The 13,322-nt window shown below is 43.5% G+C and overlaps 1 protein-coding gene across 1 annotated transcript; it reads right to left on the reverse strand.

Annotated features, from left to right (window-relative positions):
• Positions 1-271: 271 nt before the first annotated feature.
• mRpL15 (mitochondrial ribosomal protein L15) lies at positions 272-11,933 on the reverse strand. Its single transcript, XM_077651092.1, has 2 exons — positions 11,415-11,933; positions 272-893 (listed from the first exon to the last, which is right to left on the reverse strand). The coding sequence occupies exons 1-2, from the start codon at positions 11,856-11,858 to the stop codon at positions 456-458; spliced, it is 882 nt and encodes a 293-aa protein (XP_077507218.1). The 5' UTR covers positions 11,859-11,933; the 3' UTR covers positions 272-455.
• Between the last annotated feature and the right edge of the window lie 1,389 nt (positions 11,934-13,322).

Below are 13,322 nucleotides of genomic sequence, written 5' to 3' on the forward strand. Positions count from 1 at the left end.
TGTTTTCCTGCAGTCCATGATAATTGTTTTGTAAAATTTCCATTCCTCCCGTGTAAAAGCTGTTGTATTCCTTGTATCGAATCTATAAACGTTGTTTTGTTGTTGTTACCTCTTACCTTTTTTGTTGTTGTTACCTCATTCACTGTGTCTGCTTACCGGCAACAACGCCGGGCATTGAACGGCCACCCCCTTATTGTCATGACTCGGTGATGAACTCGCGTGATCACCGAACCCGTGACAAAGAGAATGCTGAAAGTGACAAAAACACATCCCTAATTGCAAGCCTATTTTATTCCACATTGAATTCGAACAAGTTAGACACGTTTCCCATTGCATCTTTCATCTTTTGATTATGACAAAAATAAAAGTCCTCGTCTGCAACAGCACTCTGTTGGCAATATTGCCCTGAAATGGAAGTCTCAAGCCTCTTCACCAATAGCCAACAAAAATGCACCTCAGATGTTGTAGTACTGCTTGTACTCAAGGTCTGTTGGCCTGAGGATAACCTTATCTCGCAGGTTCACCACCCAGCCTGGTTCCAGGCCATAAAAGACCTGACGTGGATCTTTCCGCTCCATTAGCATCTCATAGTTTGGATCTTCCTCCAAGTTGGGTAGCTCATAGCCATACTTCTGGGCCAAAATGTAACGCTGTTTGGCCACCTCCCGAGGATCTGACAGGTAGCCACGAAATGCCGGGTCACTGTAATAGCGAATAGCATCCTCGGGCGGCAGTTTGCGCTTGGGAATAGGACGGCCCTGTTTGAAAAACTTCTCAGCATTCATGAGGGCTGTGACGGATTCAATGTCAAAGTAGGTTGTGGTGATGGTGCCTCCGTTGCGTTCAATGGCAGCAATAACAGGCTCTCTCGCATGCTGGACCTCAATGTTCACCTGCAAAGACCCAAAGAATGAACCACCCCTGTTAAGGCCCAGACTATGTTACACCAGTGGCTACTGCTTACCAAAATGCCTTCAAAACTAGAGGTGGACAATAACAAAAAGCAGTTTTTGCTTTTGCACATATAGTATCTTGCCTCCCTCTCTGACAACTCAACCAACAAATCTCTGAAATGTTGGTATGCAAGTCTAGGTACCCATTCCTGTCTGATGTGTCAAGCTTGGGCACTCATGCTCAAAGCCTGCCTTCAAGAACCCTGCCATACCACTGCCTCATTTTGTAGAACTGACATCATCAGCAACTGAATTATAACTCCTACCGGCAAAATACTGAGATGTAGGAGCAATGCGGAACTCCTAATGCATTCCGAATGCTCAGTGCTTGTGACAGGTGAAGTAGGCACGAGTTTGTGCCAGTCATTCACTGCCTGCACTACTCTAACATTGTCACAGGTCAAATTGTTTACTTTGTAAGATCTGCAGCTGGTAACCTACAACTGCAAATGTAAAAAAATTCACATGGTTGAACATTTTGTGTGCAGACATGAAAAAGACAGAAACGAGCTCCGCTCTACGCACACACCAAAACACACAGAACTAGAAGCACATACTACCTACAGTTGGATACAACTCAAGTAGGAGGAGGCAAGTACCGCTCAAAGGAGGCCCTCCAGACAAAGGCGTCGATCGGTTCTCATGACGTCGCGGTTAATCCCATTTCACAGAGGCACTTGCCAATCGCCTATGATGTCATGGCAGGAGATTAACCGCGCCGTCATAACAAGCAGCTGATGTAAAGTCAAGTCACTGGCTAAAAGTCCTCCCTTGATGAAAGGCAATCGCCACTGCATTTTTGAGTTGTATCCGACTATAGCCTACAAAAGATAACACTCCCTGCGACAAAACAGAATCATATCAGAAACATGGGAGTTAAAAGTGCCACGGCCGTTCAATCTCCCAAAAGCGCGCACAATTGCTTCCAACTCAGTTCACTTATTTATAGTTTTTGTGTACATAGCAGAGTACCCAGAGGGCGACTGCTTGCAGGTGAGTCCCCCTTCATGCGCAATGCCATAACAGCTTTGTTACATGAGGAGGAAGACCGCTGAAGGCTCTGACTGTTCACAAAAAAAGAGAGGACCACTGTACCTTCTCTTCTAGCTGCTAGCAGTTGCACTGCACTTGTTCTTAGTGTCCAAGCATCAGGCTTAAAAAGCTGTACAGAAAACTGGGCACAAATTTTGTAAGCTTACAGCCACAACTACTACTGATAGAAGGATAGTAATAGAAGGCGACATAAGCGAAAGCTGACCAGCAGTTATACAATCGCAAAGTGGGCTGTGTGCCAAACAGGTAACTTCAGAACCCTTCCTTACCATACATGATTTGACACAGTGGACATAGTAGCACAACACAAAGGCAAAATAAGAAATAAGGAAATGAGAAAAGCTCAACCATGATCGCAAAGTGGGCTGTGTGCCAAACAGGTAACTTCAGAACCCTTCCTTACCATACATGATTTGACACAGTGGACATAGTAGCACAACACAAAGGCATAATAAGAAATAAGGAAATGAGAAAAGCTCAACCATGAGCCCAAGCAGCAATGAGTCGAGAAGGAACACACTGCACTTTCCACAAGCTTAGCGATCAAGAAAATTCACTAAAAGATTCACACGGCCTCAGCAAGGCACTTGACCTTTACCCCTTCAAACTAACTGCACAGTTCCCTAATAGCCCTGTCACATGACATTCCTCGAAGGCCTTTCCAGCAAAGGCACCTGTTTTCACCAAAGGAGCAGCAGCAAAGCTACACGGTGCAGCCCAAAGGTAAAACAGTCGTTGAGGCTTAGCATTCACTGCTGTGCAAGAGGTGGCTGAATTGAGTTTTAAAATCGAAATACGACATTTTACTCATTCGTAGAGCTCAATTTTTTGTTCTTGCAGCTTCCTCAAAAGAACAACAGCCACTCTTATCAGCAGCAAAAGGTTCTGTGTATTGCCTTGGCCATCAGGGGCACTCAGTGTTGCCACAATTTTTGAAATCTAGGCATAAAATATAAACTGTTGTCCAAAAAGCAATACCAGACAAATCTATAGTAATTTTTAAATATGTTTTCAAACATTGTTAGCTGCATATATTTTTTTTCTTTACTTTTACTTTTTTGACGGACAGCCTGCAATCGCAGGTTCTCGAAGGTCGTGCCTTTGGGCTCCAAAGCTTTCGAACGGGCGCCTACACCTCCAAGGCCCTTAGTGGCATAGCGCAATATCTGTGCCATGTAGCTGCATACTTTACGCCTTTGAACATAAGGACCTGATTCGCAAAGGCCTTTACAGTGCCCGTGTGACAGGGGTATAATCTAATATAAGCATAATGAGCTCTTGATCTCCAGTGCCATTTTAGTGTCTTAGTGTGTTTGAAGAGAACAAAGCTTGTGGGTAAAGGCAGCAGATAAATCCGTATGGGCTTCTTTAGTGAATTTTAGGGCAGCCACCTCGCATGAGCACCACAAAAGGTTCTGTACCTGCCATTTCCCCAAATTTGCAAGCAAGTGAAGCAAAGTGCAGTGCTATCTGCACATCATGCATTTTCAATGTGCAGTTGCAATGATAAAACTACCTCAAGTTGTTTTACACAAACTTTTCTAACAACTGGAGAAGCAAAATGACTTTATAGTATAGGTGCTGCCATGTTCATGTTCTAAGCCTTAATGCATAGCCCAGTTTAACAAAGCAAAAGAAGGGCTCCGTGTTTTGACAAATTCTGCTTAAGATTTTTATTTTTGTGCTGAACTGCAAAATTTACTGATCAGCAACCCAAAAAATTTTGGTCCACGATCCTTCCTAAGGATACTCTATCGAATTCATTTATAGTTAACGACCAATTAATTCAGAATCCCAAAGCCATTTCAGACGCATTTAACTCAACCTTCCAGTCTGTTTTTGAACATGACAATTTAGTCACTCCGTCATTCCTCTATGCCAAATCATCTTCAATTGATGAGGTAAGTTTCCTTGGAGGGTGTTCTCAGTATGATACTGAATTTGGATGTGAAGAAATCAAGCAGGCCTTAAGGAATCCCCAATGCATTCCTTGTTGATACTCATTATGGACATCTCGTTATCTACATGTTCTTTTTATTAAATCTCTTAGTTCTGGTATTGTCCCTAAGTCCTGGAAATTGGCAAAAGTTCTGCTGTTATTTAAGTCAGGCAATAAGCAACATCTTGAAAACTACAGGCCCATCTCGCTTACATCATCATCTTGTAAAATGCTTGAGCATATCATCCATAAACACATCGTACAATTTCTTGAATCGAATAACATTTTATCTAATTTTCTGCATGGTTTCAGGCGAGGTTTTAGCACATCTACCCAATTAACAGAATTCGTGCATGACATTGCTCATAATCTGGACTGTGGTTGTCAAATTGACGCTCTTTTCATTGATTTTTCAAAAGCATTTGACACTGTTAAAGCAATTCATTCTAAGTGAATGTTTCAATTATATCTTATATTCAAAAATTCACCTTAGTGACCTGGATCTCAAATTTCCTCTCTGAGCGCTTAGTCACTACAGTTCAGCCCAGTCTTTCGTCACCCCCTAACATCTGGTGTGCCACACGGCTCTGTCTTAAAACCTTTATTGTTTCTATTGTATATAAATCACCTCCCTTGCAACATCACCTCGAACATCCACATGTACGCTGATGACTGCGTTTTATATGACGTCATTCGCTCTTCAGGTGATCATTCTCGCATTAATGAATCATTTTCTAGCTTCTGTAGATGCTGTGAACGTTGGCAGATGAATATTAACTTTCGTAAAACTGTTGTCATGACATTCAGCAATAGTTCCTCTCCATCAATTTCTCATTACTCTTTTCATAACATACCCCTTCAAAGGGTGTCCAAGTACAAGTATCTAGGAATTATTTTTATTCCAACTTATCATGGTCCAACATATTGACTTCATCTGTAATAGAGCCCTAAAAAAATTAGAGTATCTTAGACGAACATTAGCTCAGGCTCCGAAAGAAACCAGGTTACTAATGTATAAATCCCTAATTCGGCCAATTCTTGACTATGCTTGTTTCGTGTGGCATCCTTACAAGGTGACAAAGATTAAGAAAATTGAGGCCATCCAAAGGAAATCGCTTCATAAGTAATAAATATTGCAGTGATTTTTCACCCTCTTCTGCCTTGAAATCATTACAAATCACTACCCTCGCTACTCGCCGGCAACTAGAATCATTAAAATTTCTGCACTGTGTCATTAATTCGCACTATTGACTCTCAAGCGACAGGTACATCATGAGTGCCATACCATCATCAACAAGAAGTTATCAGAATCTTAATTTTTCACCTTACTTTGCTTGCTCGCACTAATGTTTGGTTTGTGGGGTTTAACGTCCCAAAACGACTCAGGTTATGAGGGGAGCCATAGTGAAGGGCTCCGGAAATTTCGACCACCTGGGGTTCTTCAACATGCACTGACATCGCACAGTACACGGGCCTCTAGAATTTCGCCTCCATCGAAATTCAACCGCTGTGGCCGAAATCGAGCTCGCACCAAGTGTTTAAATACTGCTTCCTTCCGCGCATCACCGAACACTGCAATACATTGCCTGGTCCAGTGCGTTCCCTCCCTATAGAAAAATTTATACAGGCCATAACTGATTTGCAATCTATTTAATGTACCCATGCTCCCAATTTGTGCAATTTTCTCTATGTATTAAATTTTGATGTTTTATTTTTTTCTACCATGTCTTTAGTTTTTGAATGTATAAGTCCACTTCTGCGATAGCCCCTGTAGGGGCTGCAGTATGTACAAATAAAAAAATAATAAAAAAGGTTTGTTTTGGCAGCTGCCACAGAAGCACACTGTCTTTCTGAAAACATTTATTTTTGTACACCATGCTCAGTAGCGTTCCCTCGCGATATCTTTCTTGGTTTATGCTGTGGCCCTGCGTGTTTACAAATGTGATGTCTACGCATGCTTTTCGTCACCAACCTTCAGGAGATCGATCCCACTGCAATCTGTCCAGTAACAAATAAGTGGAGCCTTGAAATTAAAATAAATAAATGAAGTCATGCCTGGTAAGGTGTTCAAGCCTTCTAAACAGCTGGTAGACGGGAGAGTAAATTAACAATAATTATGATGAATTTTTATGGCACAAAGGCAGCTTTAGCCATAAAGTGCCATAGAACAAGTTATTTTCTTTTACACGAAGTGGGGTCAGAGGCTCTTATCCCAAGCATTTCACCTAAGATAAGCAGACCACCAGGCCAAGGGAAGCTTGTACCCATCGCATCACTTGGTGGGTGCCCACCGGCACAGGGGATCTAACTGCTCGACCATCGTTGCTGTCAGCAAATTAATAAGTAGAAGCATTTGTAAAAGAACACTGAAATCTGAAAGTATGTACGTTAGATACAGTCACTTGCGAGAAAGCATTTCAAATAAAATACTGCAAGTAACTTATTACATCGAGACTAATTTAAAACGCCCAGTGCTGAACCAGTGAAGGGTTTCAGGCATGGCTTCCAGGGGCACATGCACACAAGCTGAACTTGTTGCAGGCAAAAGTCAAGGTGAAGTGCCCTGAACTGAGCAAACTTGACAGTAAGAAACGCCGACTTTTTGCCTCAAGTGCTTTCCCCAATAGCAAATTCCATATGAATGCAGCAAAGTTAGCAAAACAGAGAAATCTGGAAGATGAGAGCAGAACTTCAGTTCAGACCATTTTCAGTTCAGTACAATTTGTGAAAATTGTAGAGTCTCAAAAGACTGAAATGGCAAAAATAAGACATTAACTTCATAGCAAAATTTCGGATTAGGATTTCTGCACACTATGGCTGTTTGAACGTCTGAAAATGGACAAAATACTCTTTCTTTGGCAGAGTCTTAATAAATGAGACTTCTTTTAACCACATGTGGCCAGAAGTTTATAATAAATGTAATTCAGGACATTCATTCCATCACTGAACATATACTGTTTTTATTTTTAGATCTCTGTACAATTTATACAGGAATTAAAGCGGGGTGAAACCTGAGAAGTAATAAAATATTCTGTAGCAATGGTATAACCAAGATTTAAATAATCAAACTCAATTCGCTCATTTAGAATGGTAAAAAAAATTCTATAAGATGCAAGTTTTGCTGCACGCTGACGATTACAGTTACAATTACAGTTTCACATCTGTAACATAAATGTGCCTTTCTATACTGCTAATTTCAGCGCTCTTTTTCAAGCCATTCCTTAGAAAAAGGGGCAAAATGTATAAAAAAATGAACAGTGAAATTTTTTTGAAAATAAAAAAAAATGGTTACCTAGCACCTCTGTCCACTATTTGTGCCAAGTTTTAAGGCCTTTATAGGCCCATGACTCGCCAGCGTGTCCAGTCGCGTTTCTGTCACACTATAGCTGTCAAACTGATGACGTCATCAATGGTGTAGTAGAAATGGACCTAACCGAAGACGATTCACTCAAATAAAGACAGTGCAAAGGTTCATAACTATCACATAGTCCTTGATTTGTAGTTTCAGCACACAAACAGCGACAGGGGCAGCAACATCACGCAAAAAGGCTTTCGCATCATCGCACTTTAGATCACCAAAGTGCCCCCTAATTTTTATTAATTCAGCTTTGATTATAGCATTGCTACAGAATATTATTATTCATTCTGAAGTGCCACCCCGCTAAGCATACAAACAAATATTTTGCTCTCAATAGATATCTTCATCATCAGCCTGGCCACTGCAGGACAAAGGCCTCTCCCATCAACCCTGTGCTATGCCAGCTGAGGCCACCTTACCCCAATTTCACCTGCCCACCTGAACGCCCCCTGCTTTGTTTGCCTTCTGTTAGAACTCCATTACCCTCAGGGACCCATCGTTATCTTCCCTTAGCATTGCCATGCCTTACCTATTTCGTCGTCTTTTTTTTTTCAAATCAAGTTTATTTCTACATAAAACTTGCTACACAAGTGAATATACAGGAAGAGGTCCATAGCCCATGACTGCACTGGGACTTCCTGTTAGTGCGAACGTGAAAACAATGCAATCAGAAACCACAACAACAGCAGTTACGATGCATGAGTAGCTAATTAGTGCTGTGAATGATATTCATTAAAAACTTGCAGTCATACATACAGAGATTAATGTTGCCAGGATATCATTAACTAGCATTTGTCCCCGACCCACTCTGCTCGCTTCTTGCCTCTTTGCGTTATGGCTATCATTTTCTTTTCATAGCTCACTGCATTGTCCTCAACCTAATGTCGACCCTTTCCAGCAGTCTCACAAATTTCTGCCCCATAGGTGAGTCCTGGCAATATGGCCACAATGCTTGGTGTCACGCACTCACATTCAATCCATCTATAAGAGTTTGCCCCTTTGTATAGCTTGGTTTAGAGATCACATCACTGCGAACTCCCTTTGTGGCAGCCAGAGGCACTGAGATCGGGAGCTTCAGCCTCCACCCCTTCCCCCTCTCTGTGCACATTGTGCACTTCAATGGTTTGCCACCACAAAACTGGACCAACATTCTGAAAAAGCTGCTCCAAGTACTGCAGCCTGTTAGAGCTTGCTAATAATTCTGAATTGTTAGCTAGGTCTGTCCACTGCTTTCTGCTGTTCTGTTCAATATGACCACACCAAGTTACTCACTTTTCCAAGTTGTCTGTGAAAAAGCATGTGCACCAAAATTACTGCCACAACGGTACCAGGAGAACAAGAAGGCATTGCATAAGTTTGCAGTAAGATAACACCACTGAAAGAACTTAGTGATTCCTACGGTAGCTTTAAGTTTACACTCAAACAGACCATGTATGCTAGCTCCTAAATGCTGTGCCGCTTGTAAGAACCCACTGGTATAACAGTTATTCAGGCAGTCATTTGAAACAGCTATAATCCTAAAAGCCTTCAAGACTCTTGCATATCATTCACATTGGCTGCAGGTTCACACGGCTTCTTCAAACTACTCAGAAGCTAAAAGCATTCCATAAGGACAAGCTAGCAACCCTAACATTTATGCACTGACATTAAAGCGTTTGTAGGCATAATGTGTGCCCACAAAGACATTTTTGTCAGCGCTTCAAGAGTAAACTACTTCCCAGGAGCTGGCCACAAAACAAGACCATTCAGAGAGATTGTTTCATCGAACATATGTATAATGGATAACATTCTCCTATGGTCATCCTTTACACACCTGTTTTAGTTCAGCCATGTCAACAGCATTCAGTTTACTGCACCTATGGATTACAAATAAATGGTGAGTGCTCTGGTCGCAATATCCTTGAGGGAGTTCGGGTCTCTGCAGAATTCTCCCCGCATGTAAGATGACCCCAAAATGAACATACATGCTATCCTTCAAGCATGAGAGCAAGGTTAGTAACAGCAATGTAGAACACACGAAACAGTCCAATCCTGGAAGCATTCCTCGCTACGGCACTAGTACACCACAGCTAGGCATTCACACCTAAGGCGCTCAGAATAAACATTCTGCAAATTTGTTGACCTCCCTCAACTTCCTAAAATAAAATGGGGGAGGGGGAGATCTGAGCTCATGTGCTTAGTTTTAACAAATCCCATTCACACTTGAGAGCCACAGCGGTTGTGCGACCGTTTTGGTCGAAAGGCGACAGTCGTAAGTGGTCACATTGTGCACACAAACGTAAGCACAATTATTAAACTTGGCACCATCGTATAGTATAGGACAAAGACACAGCAGAGGCACACGGGACAATCGCTGGACATCAACTAGTTATTATACACGAATAGATAGGGGCGGAAACAACAATTCGTTAAAACTCGAGATGAGTCGGCGTTATCGCATGTGTATTTCGCGGGAGTAAGCATCCAGGAAGGCAACTTCTTTGTTAATGCGGCGAGTTGGGCGTGTTGGTACATGGTTTTCTGGAAAAGCAGCGCTAAACAGACGAGGACAGAGACGAGGCGACAAGGACGGGCGCTGAACTGACAACAAATTTTATTGAAGGGATTCACACTTATAAACGTAGTGTAGCTACCGTTCGCGCATGCTCAGAAAAGTCAGCTCTTTTGGTGAAAGGGCGATAGAGGCTGTGCTGACGCAGCCCTCTCCCGGGCTATATATCTGATTTGATTCTGCTATTTCTCTAATCATACGTACACTGCTCTTTCTGATTATGGAGGTGTCATCGAGTGCAGGACTACAATCTAGGCAAGTGATACAGTGACTCGCGAGGAAGCCTTCAAAATCTTTTCCCTCGCGTGCATTTTTCACGTTCAAGGCATGCTCTCTTAACCTCTCGTTCACGCATCTCCCAGTTTGGCCAACGTATGTGGAAAGACGTATGTTGGCCAAACTGGGAGATGCGTGAACGAGAGGTTAAGAGAGCATGCCTTGAACGTGAAAAATGCACGCGAGGGAAAAGATTTTGAAGGCTTCCTCGCAAGTCACTGTATCACTTGCCTAGATTGTACTCCTGCACTCGATGACACCTCCATAATCAGAAAGAGCAGTGTACGTATGACTAGAGAAATAGCAGAATCAAATCAGATATATAGCCTGGGAGAGGGCTGCGTCTGCACAGCCTCTATCGCCCTTTCACCAAAAGAGCTGACTTTTCTGAGCATGCGCGAACGGTAACTACACTACGTTTATAAGTGTGAATCCCTTCAATAAAATTTGTTGTCAGTTCAGCGCCCGTCCTTGTCAACTTCTTTCCGTGATAAGGCCAAGGCAGAAGTGCTCACGCACTTTTCAGCTTTCTTTTTAATGCAGTAGGCTTCTACGATTTCTCTACAAAGCTTTTTTCCTTTACCACGCGTGCGTGTGGCGCTAAACTATGGCTCACTTGCGTTGCTTGTAAGACATGCAAAAAAAAAATGCAAAGCAAGTCAGCCACAGTTTAGCAGCACAGACATTTGTAGTAAAGGGAAAAGGAAGCTTTGCAGAGAAATCATAGAAGCCTATTGCATTAAAAAGAAAGCTGAAAAGTGCGTGAGCCCTCTTTCCTTGGCCTTATCACGGAAAGAAGTTTCCTTCCTGGATGCTTACTCCCGCGAAATACACATGCGATAACGCCCACTCATCTCGCGTTTTACGAATTGTTTCCGCCCCTATCTATTCGTGTATATAAGTGTCTTTCAGCAGAGAATAACAAGTTGATGCCCAGCGATTGTCCCGTGTGCGTCTTCTGCGCCTTTGTCCTATACTATACTCTGATGCATAATGAATCATCAGCTCACCCAACTTTCTCCATTATTTGAACGTAAGCACACTTGTCTCGAGCGGTGTGTGGCGCCGCAAATGAAGTTAAACCTTAACGCAACAGTTTTGCTAGGAAAAGGGCGCCTGCGCGGTTCGCATATCCGCTCAACTGCGTCGACTGCAATTATCCGCGAAACTCAGTTCATTCGCTTCTTTCCCCCCGCTCTACACATGCCCTCCTATCGAGCAACGGGCTCGAGGTGCAGTTATGGTAAAGGCTCCAGTATCAAAACAAAGCCACGAACAACACACCTTGGCCTTGAAACTGTCTATGCCCTCGGCGGTCAAGTGGACGCCGAAGTGACGGTCGCTGGGGTTCAAGAAATACTGCTTGGTGTTGCATAGCGCAGCCAGGTCAATGGGTCGCGTAGTGTCGATGCGGCCGAGATCGATGAACAGCTGCAGTTGGCCGAGAGACAGCGGTGGGTATTGGCGGCGCAAAAAGTGCTTCTCATTGTAGTTTTCCATGGGAATCTTGAGATAGAATGGCGTTTGGCCGCCCTCGTAGCCCAGGCGAGCCCAGCCCATGTGGTGCTTGCGACCGTCTTTTTTCCAAAGCGCACGCAGGGCTGGGCCGTATGGAAGCATATCCTTGGTTACATAGTTGCTTCCCGGTGTGTCACGAAGGTTCGAAATTTTTACGCGAGGCAGGTATCGAAGAATCTGTAGCGCCTTTTCGGTTGTTGAAGACGTCATGCTCGCCGAAAAACACGCTAGCTACGCTAAGCAAAACGGCACGATCCCGGCTCTGGCTAGTCTTGGATTTGACAGACTTAAACCACTCTCGCCGCTAATAATAATAATTATAATAATAATTGGTTTTTTTGGGGAAAGGAAATGGCGCAGTATCTGTCTCATATATCTTTGGACACCTGAACCGCGCCGTAAGGGAAGGGATAAAGGAGGGAGTGAAAGAAGAAAGGAAGAATAGGTGTTGTAGTGGAGGGCTCCGGAATAATTTCGACCACCTGGGGGTCTTTAACGTGCACTGACATCGCACAGCACACGGGCGCCTTAGAGTTTTTCCTCCATAAAAACGCAGCCGCCGCGGTCGGGTTCGAACCCGGGAACTCCGGATCAGTAGTCGAGCGCCCTAACCACTGAGCCACCGCGGCGGGGCAACCGCTAGGGCAAGTAGGCACGCGTTTTTCAACTCCCCACGAAATGTAAAAAGAAAAGAATGAAAAAATTGACACACAGTATTATTCCAGTTTTTGAGACGCCGTCTGGTTTATTGTAATTTGGTCTAGTCCACATTCCTAGAAAGTTTCTTTCGCAGCGCACTCCATACAATGGTTAAAGAATGGAGCGCGAAAAGACGAGGACAAACGAAGAAGTGCACAGAACTGGCGCTGGCTACCAACACATTCAGAAAAATGAGCAGCTTTTGTTATGCGTTTCGTCTCTTTGAAACTGCTTTGCTTCGATTTTTGACACAGTTTTGCGGTGACTATGTTGTTGTTTTCGTCTGTTTTTGGTTTTTTGTTCCTTGTTTCTGTATTTGCCTCGTGCTGCGTGGGCGGCAAAAGTCGCTAACTCATCCTTTTGTATGCTGGTATCTTACGGCTCTCCCTGGTCCTTTTTTTTTTATGTGGGGGGGGGGGGGTCTGACGTTGCGTTGCCTCCATGCGCTGTTTCGTTGATTTTGTGTGCAACGATGTGTGTCTTGTTAGTTTTCCCACGACTGCTTTTTAATTAGAGACTTCTAGTATAGCGTATGAGCGCTTGCGTAGGCTATACGCAAGCATTTAACGGGAGGTAACAGAGGAGGTCGCACGACCACATTTAGTTTATCGCATGCCAACCTGAACGCAACGATAGCGTAGGTTGCAGTGGCGGCATCTGGTGTTAAATTGTGAAAATATGTTGCAACAAAGTTTTTTTTTTCTATTAAGCCAAGGCATGGCCAAGGTTATCCAAGTCGCATCACGCAGATAGCCGGTTGCGTGGCCAAATGGTTCGTGCTCTGCACAGTGGAGGTTAAGGACAACGCAGCGAGCCATGGAAAGAAAAATGATAGGTGTAACGTTAAGAGATCGGAAGCGGGCAGAGTGGGTGAGGGAACAAACACGGGTTAATGACATCCTAGTCGAAATCAAGAGAAAGAAATGGGCTTGGGCAGGGCATGTAATGCGAAGGCAAGATAACCGCTGGTCTTTA

Source organism: Amblyomma americanum, chromosome 1, assembly GCF_052857255.1.
Source record: "Amblyomma americanum isolate KBUSLIRL-KWMA chromosome 1, ASM5285725v1, whole genome shotgun sequence".
NCBI lineage: Eukaryota > Metazoa > Arthropoda > Arachnida > Ixodida > Ixodidae > Amblyomma > Amblyomma americanum.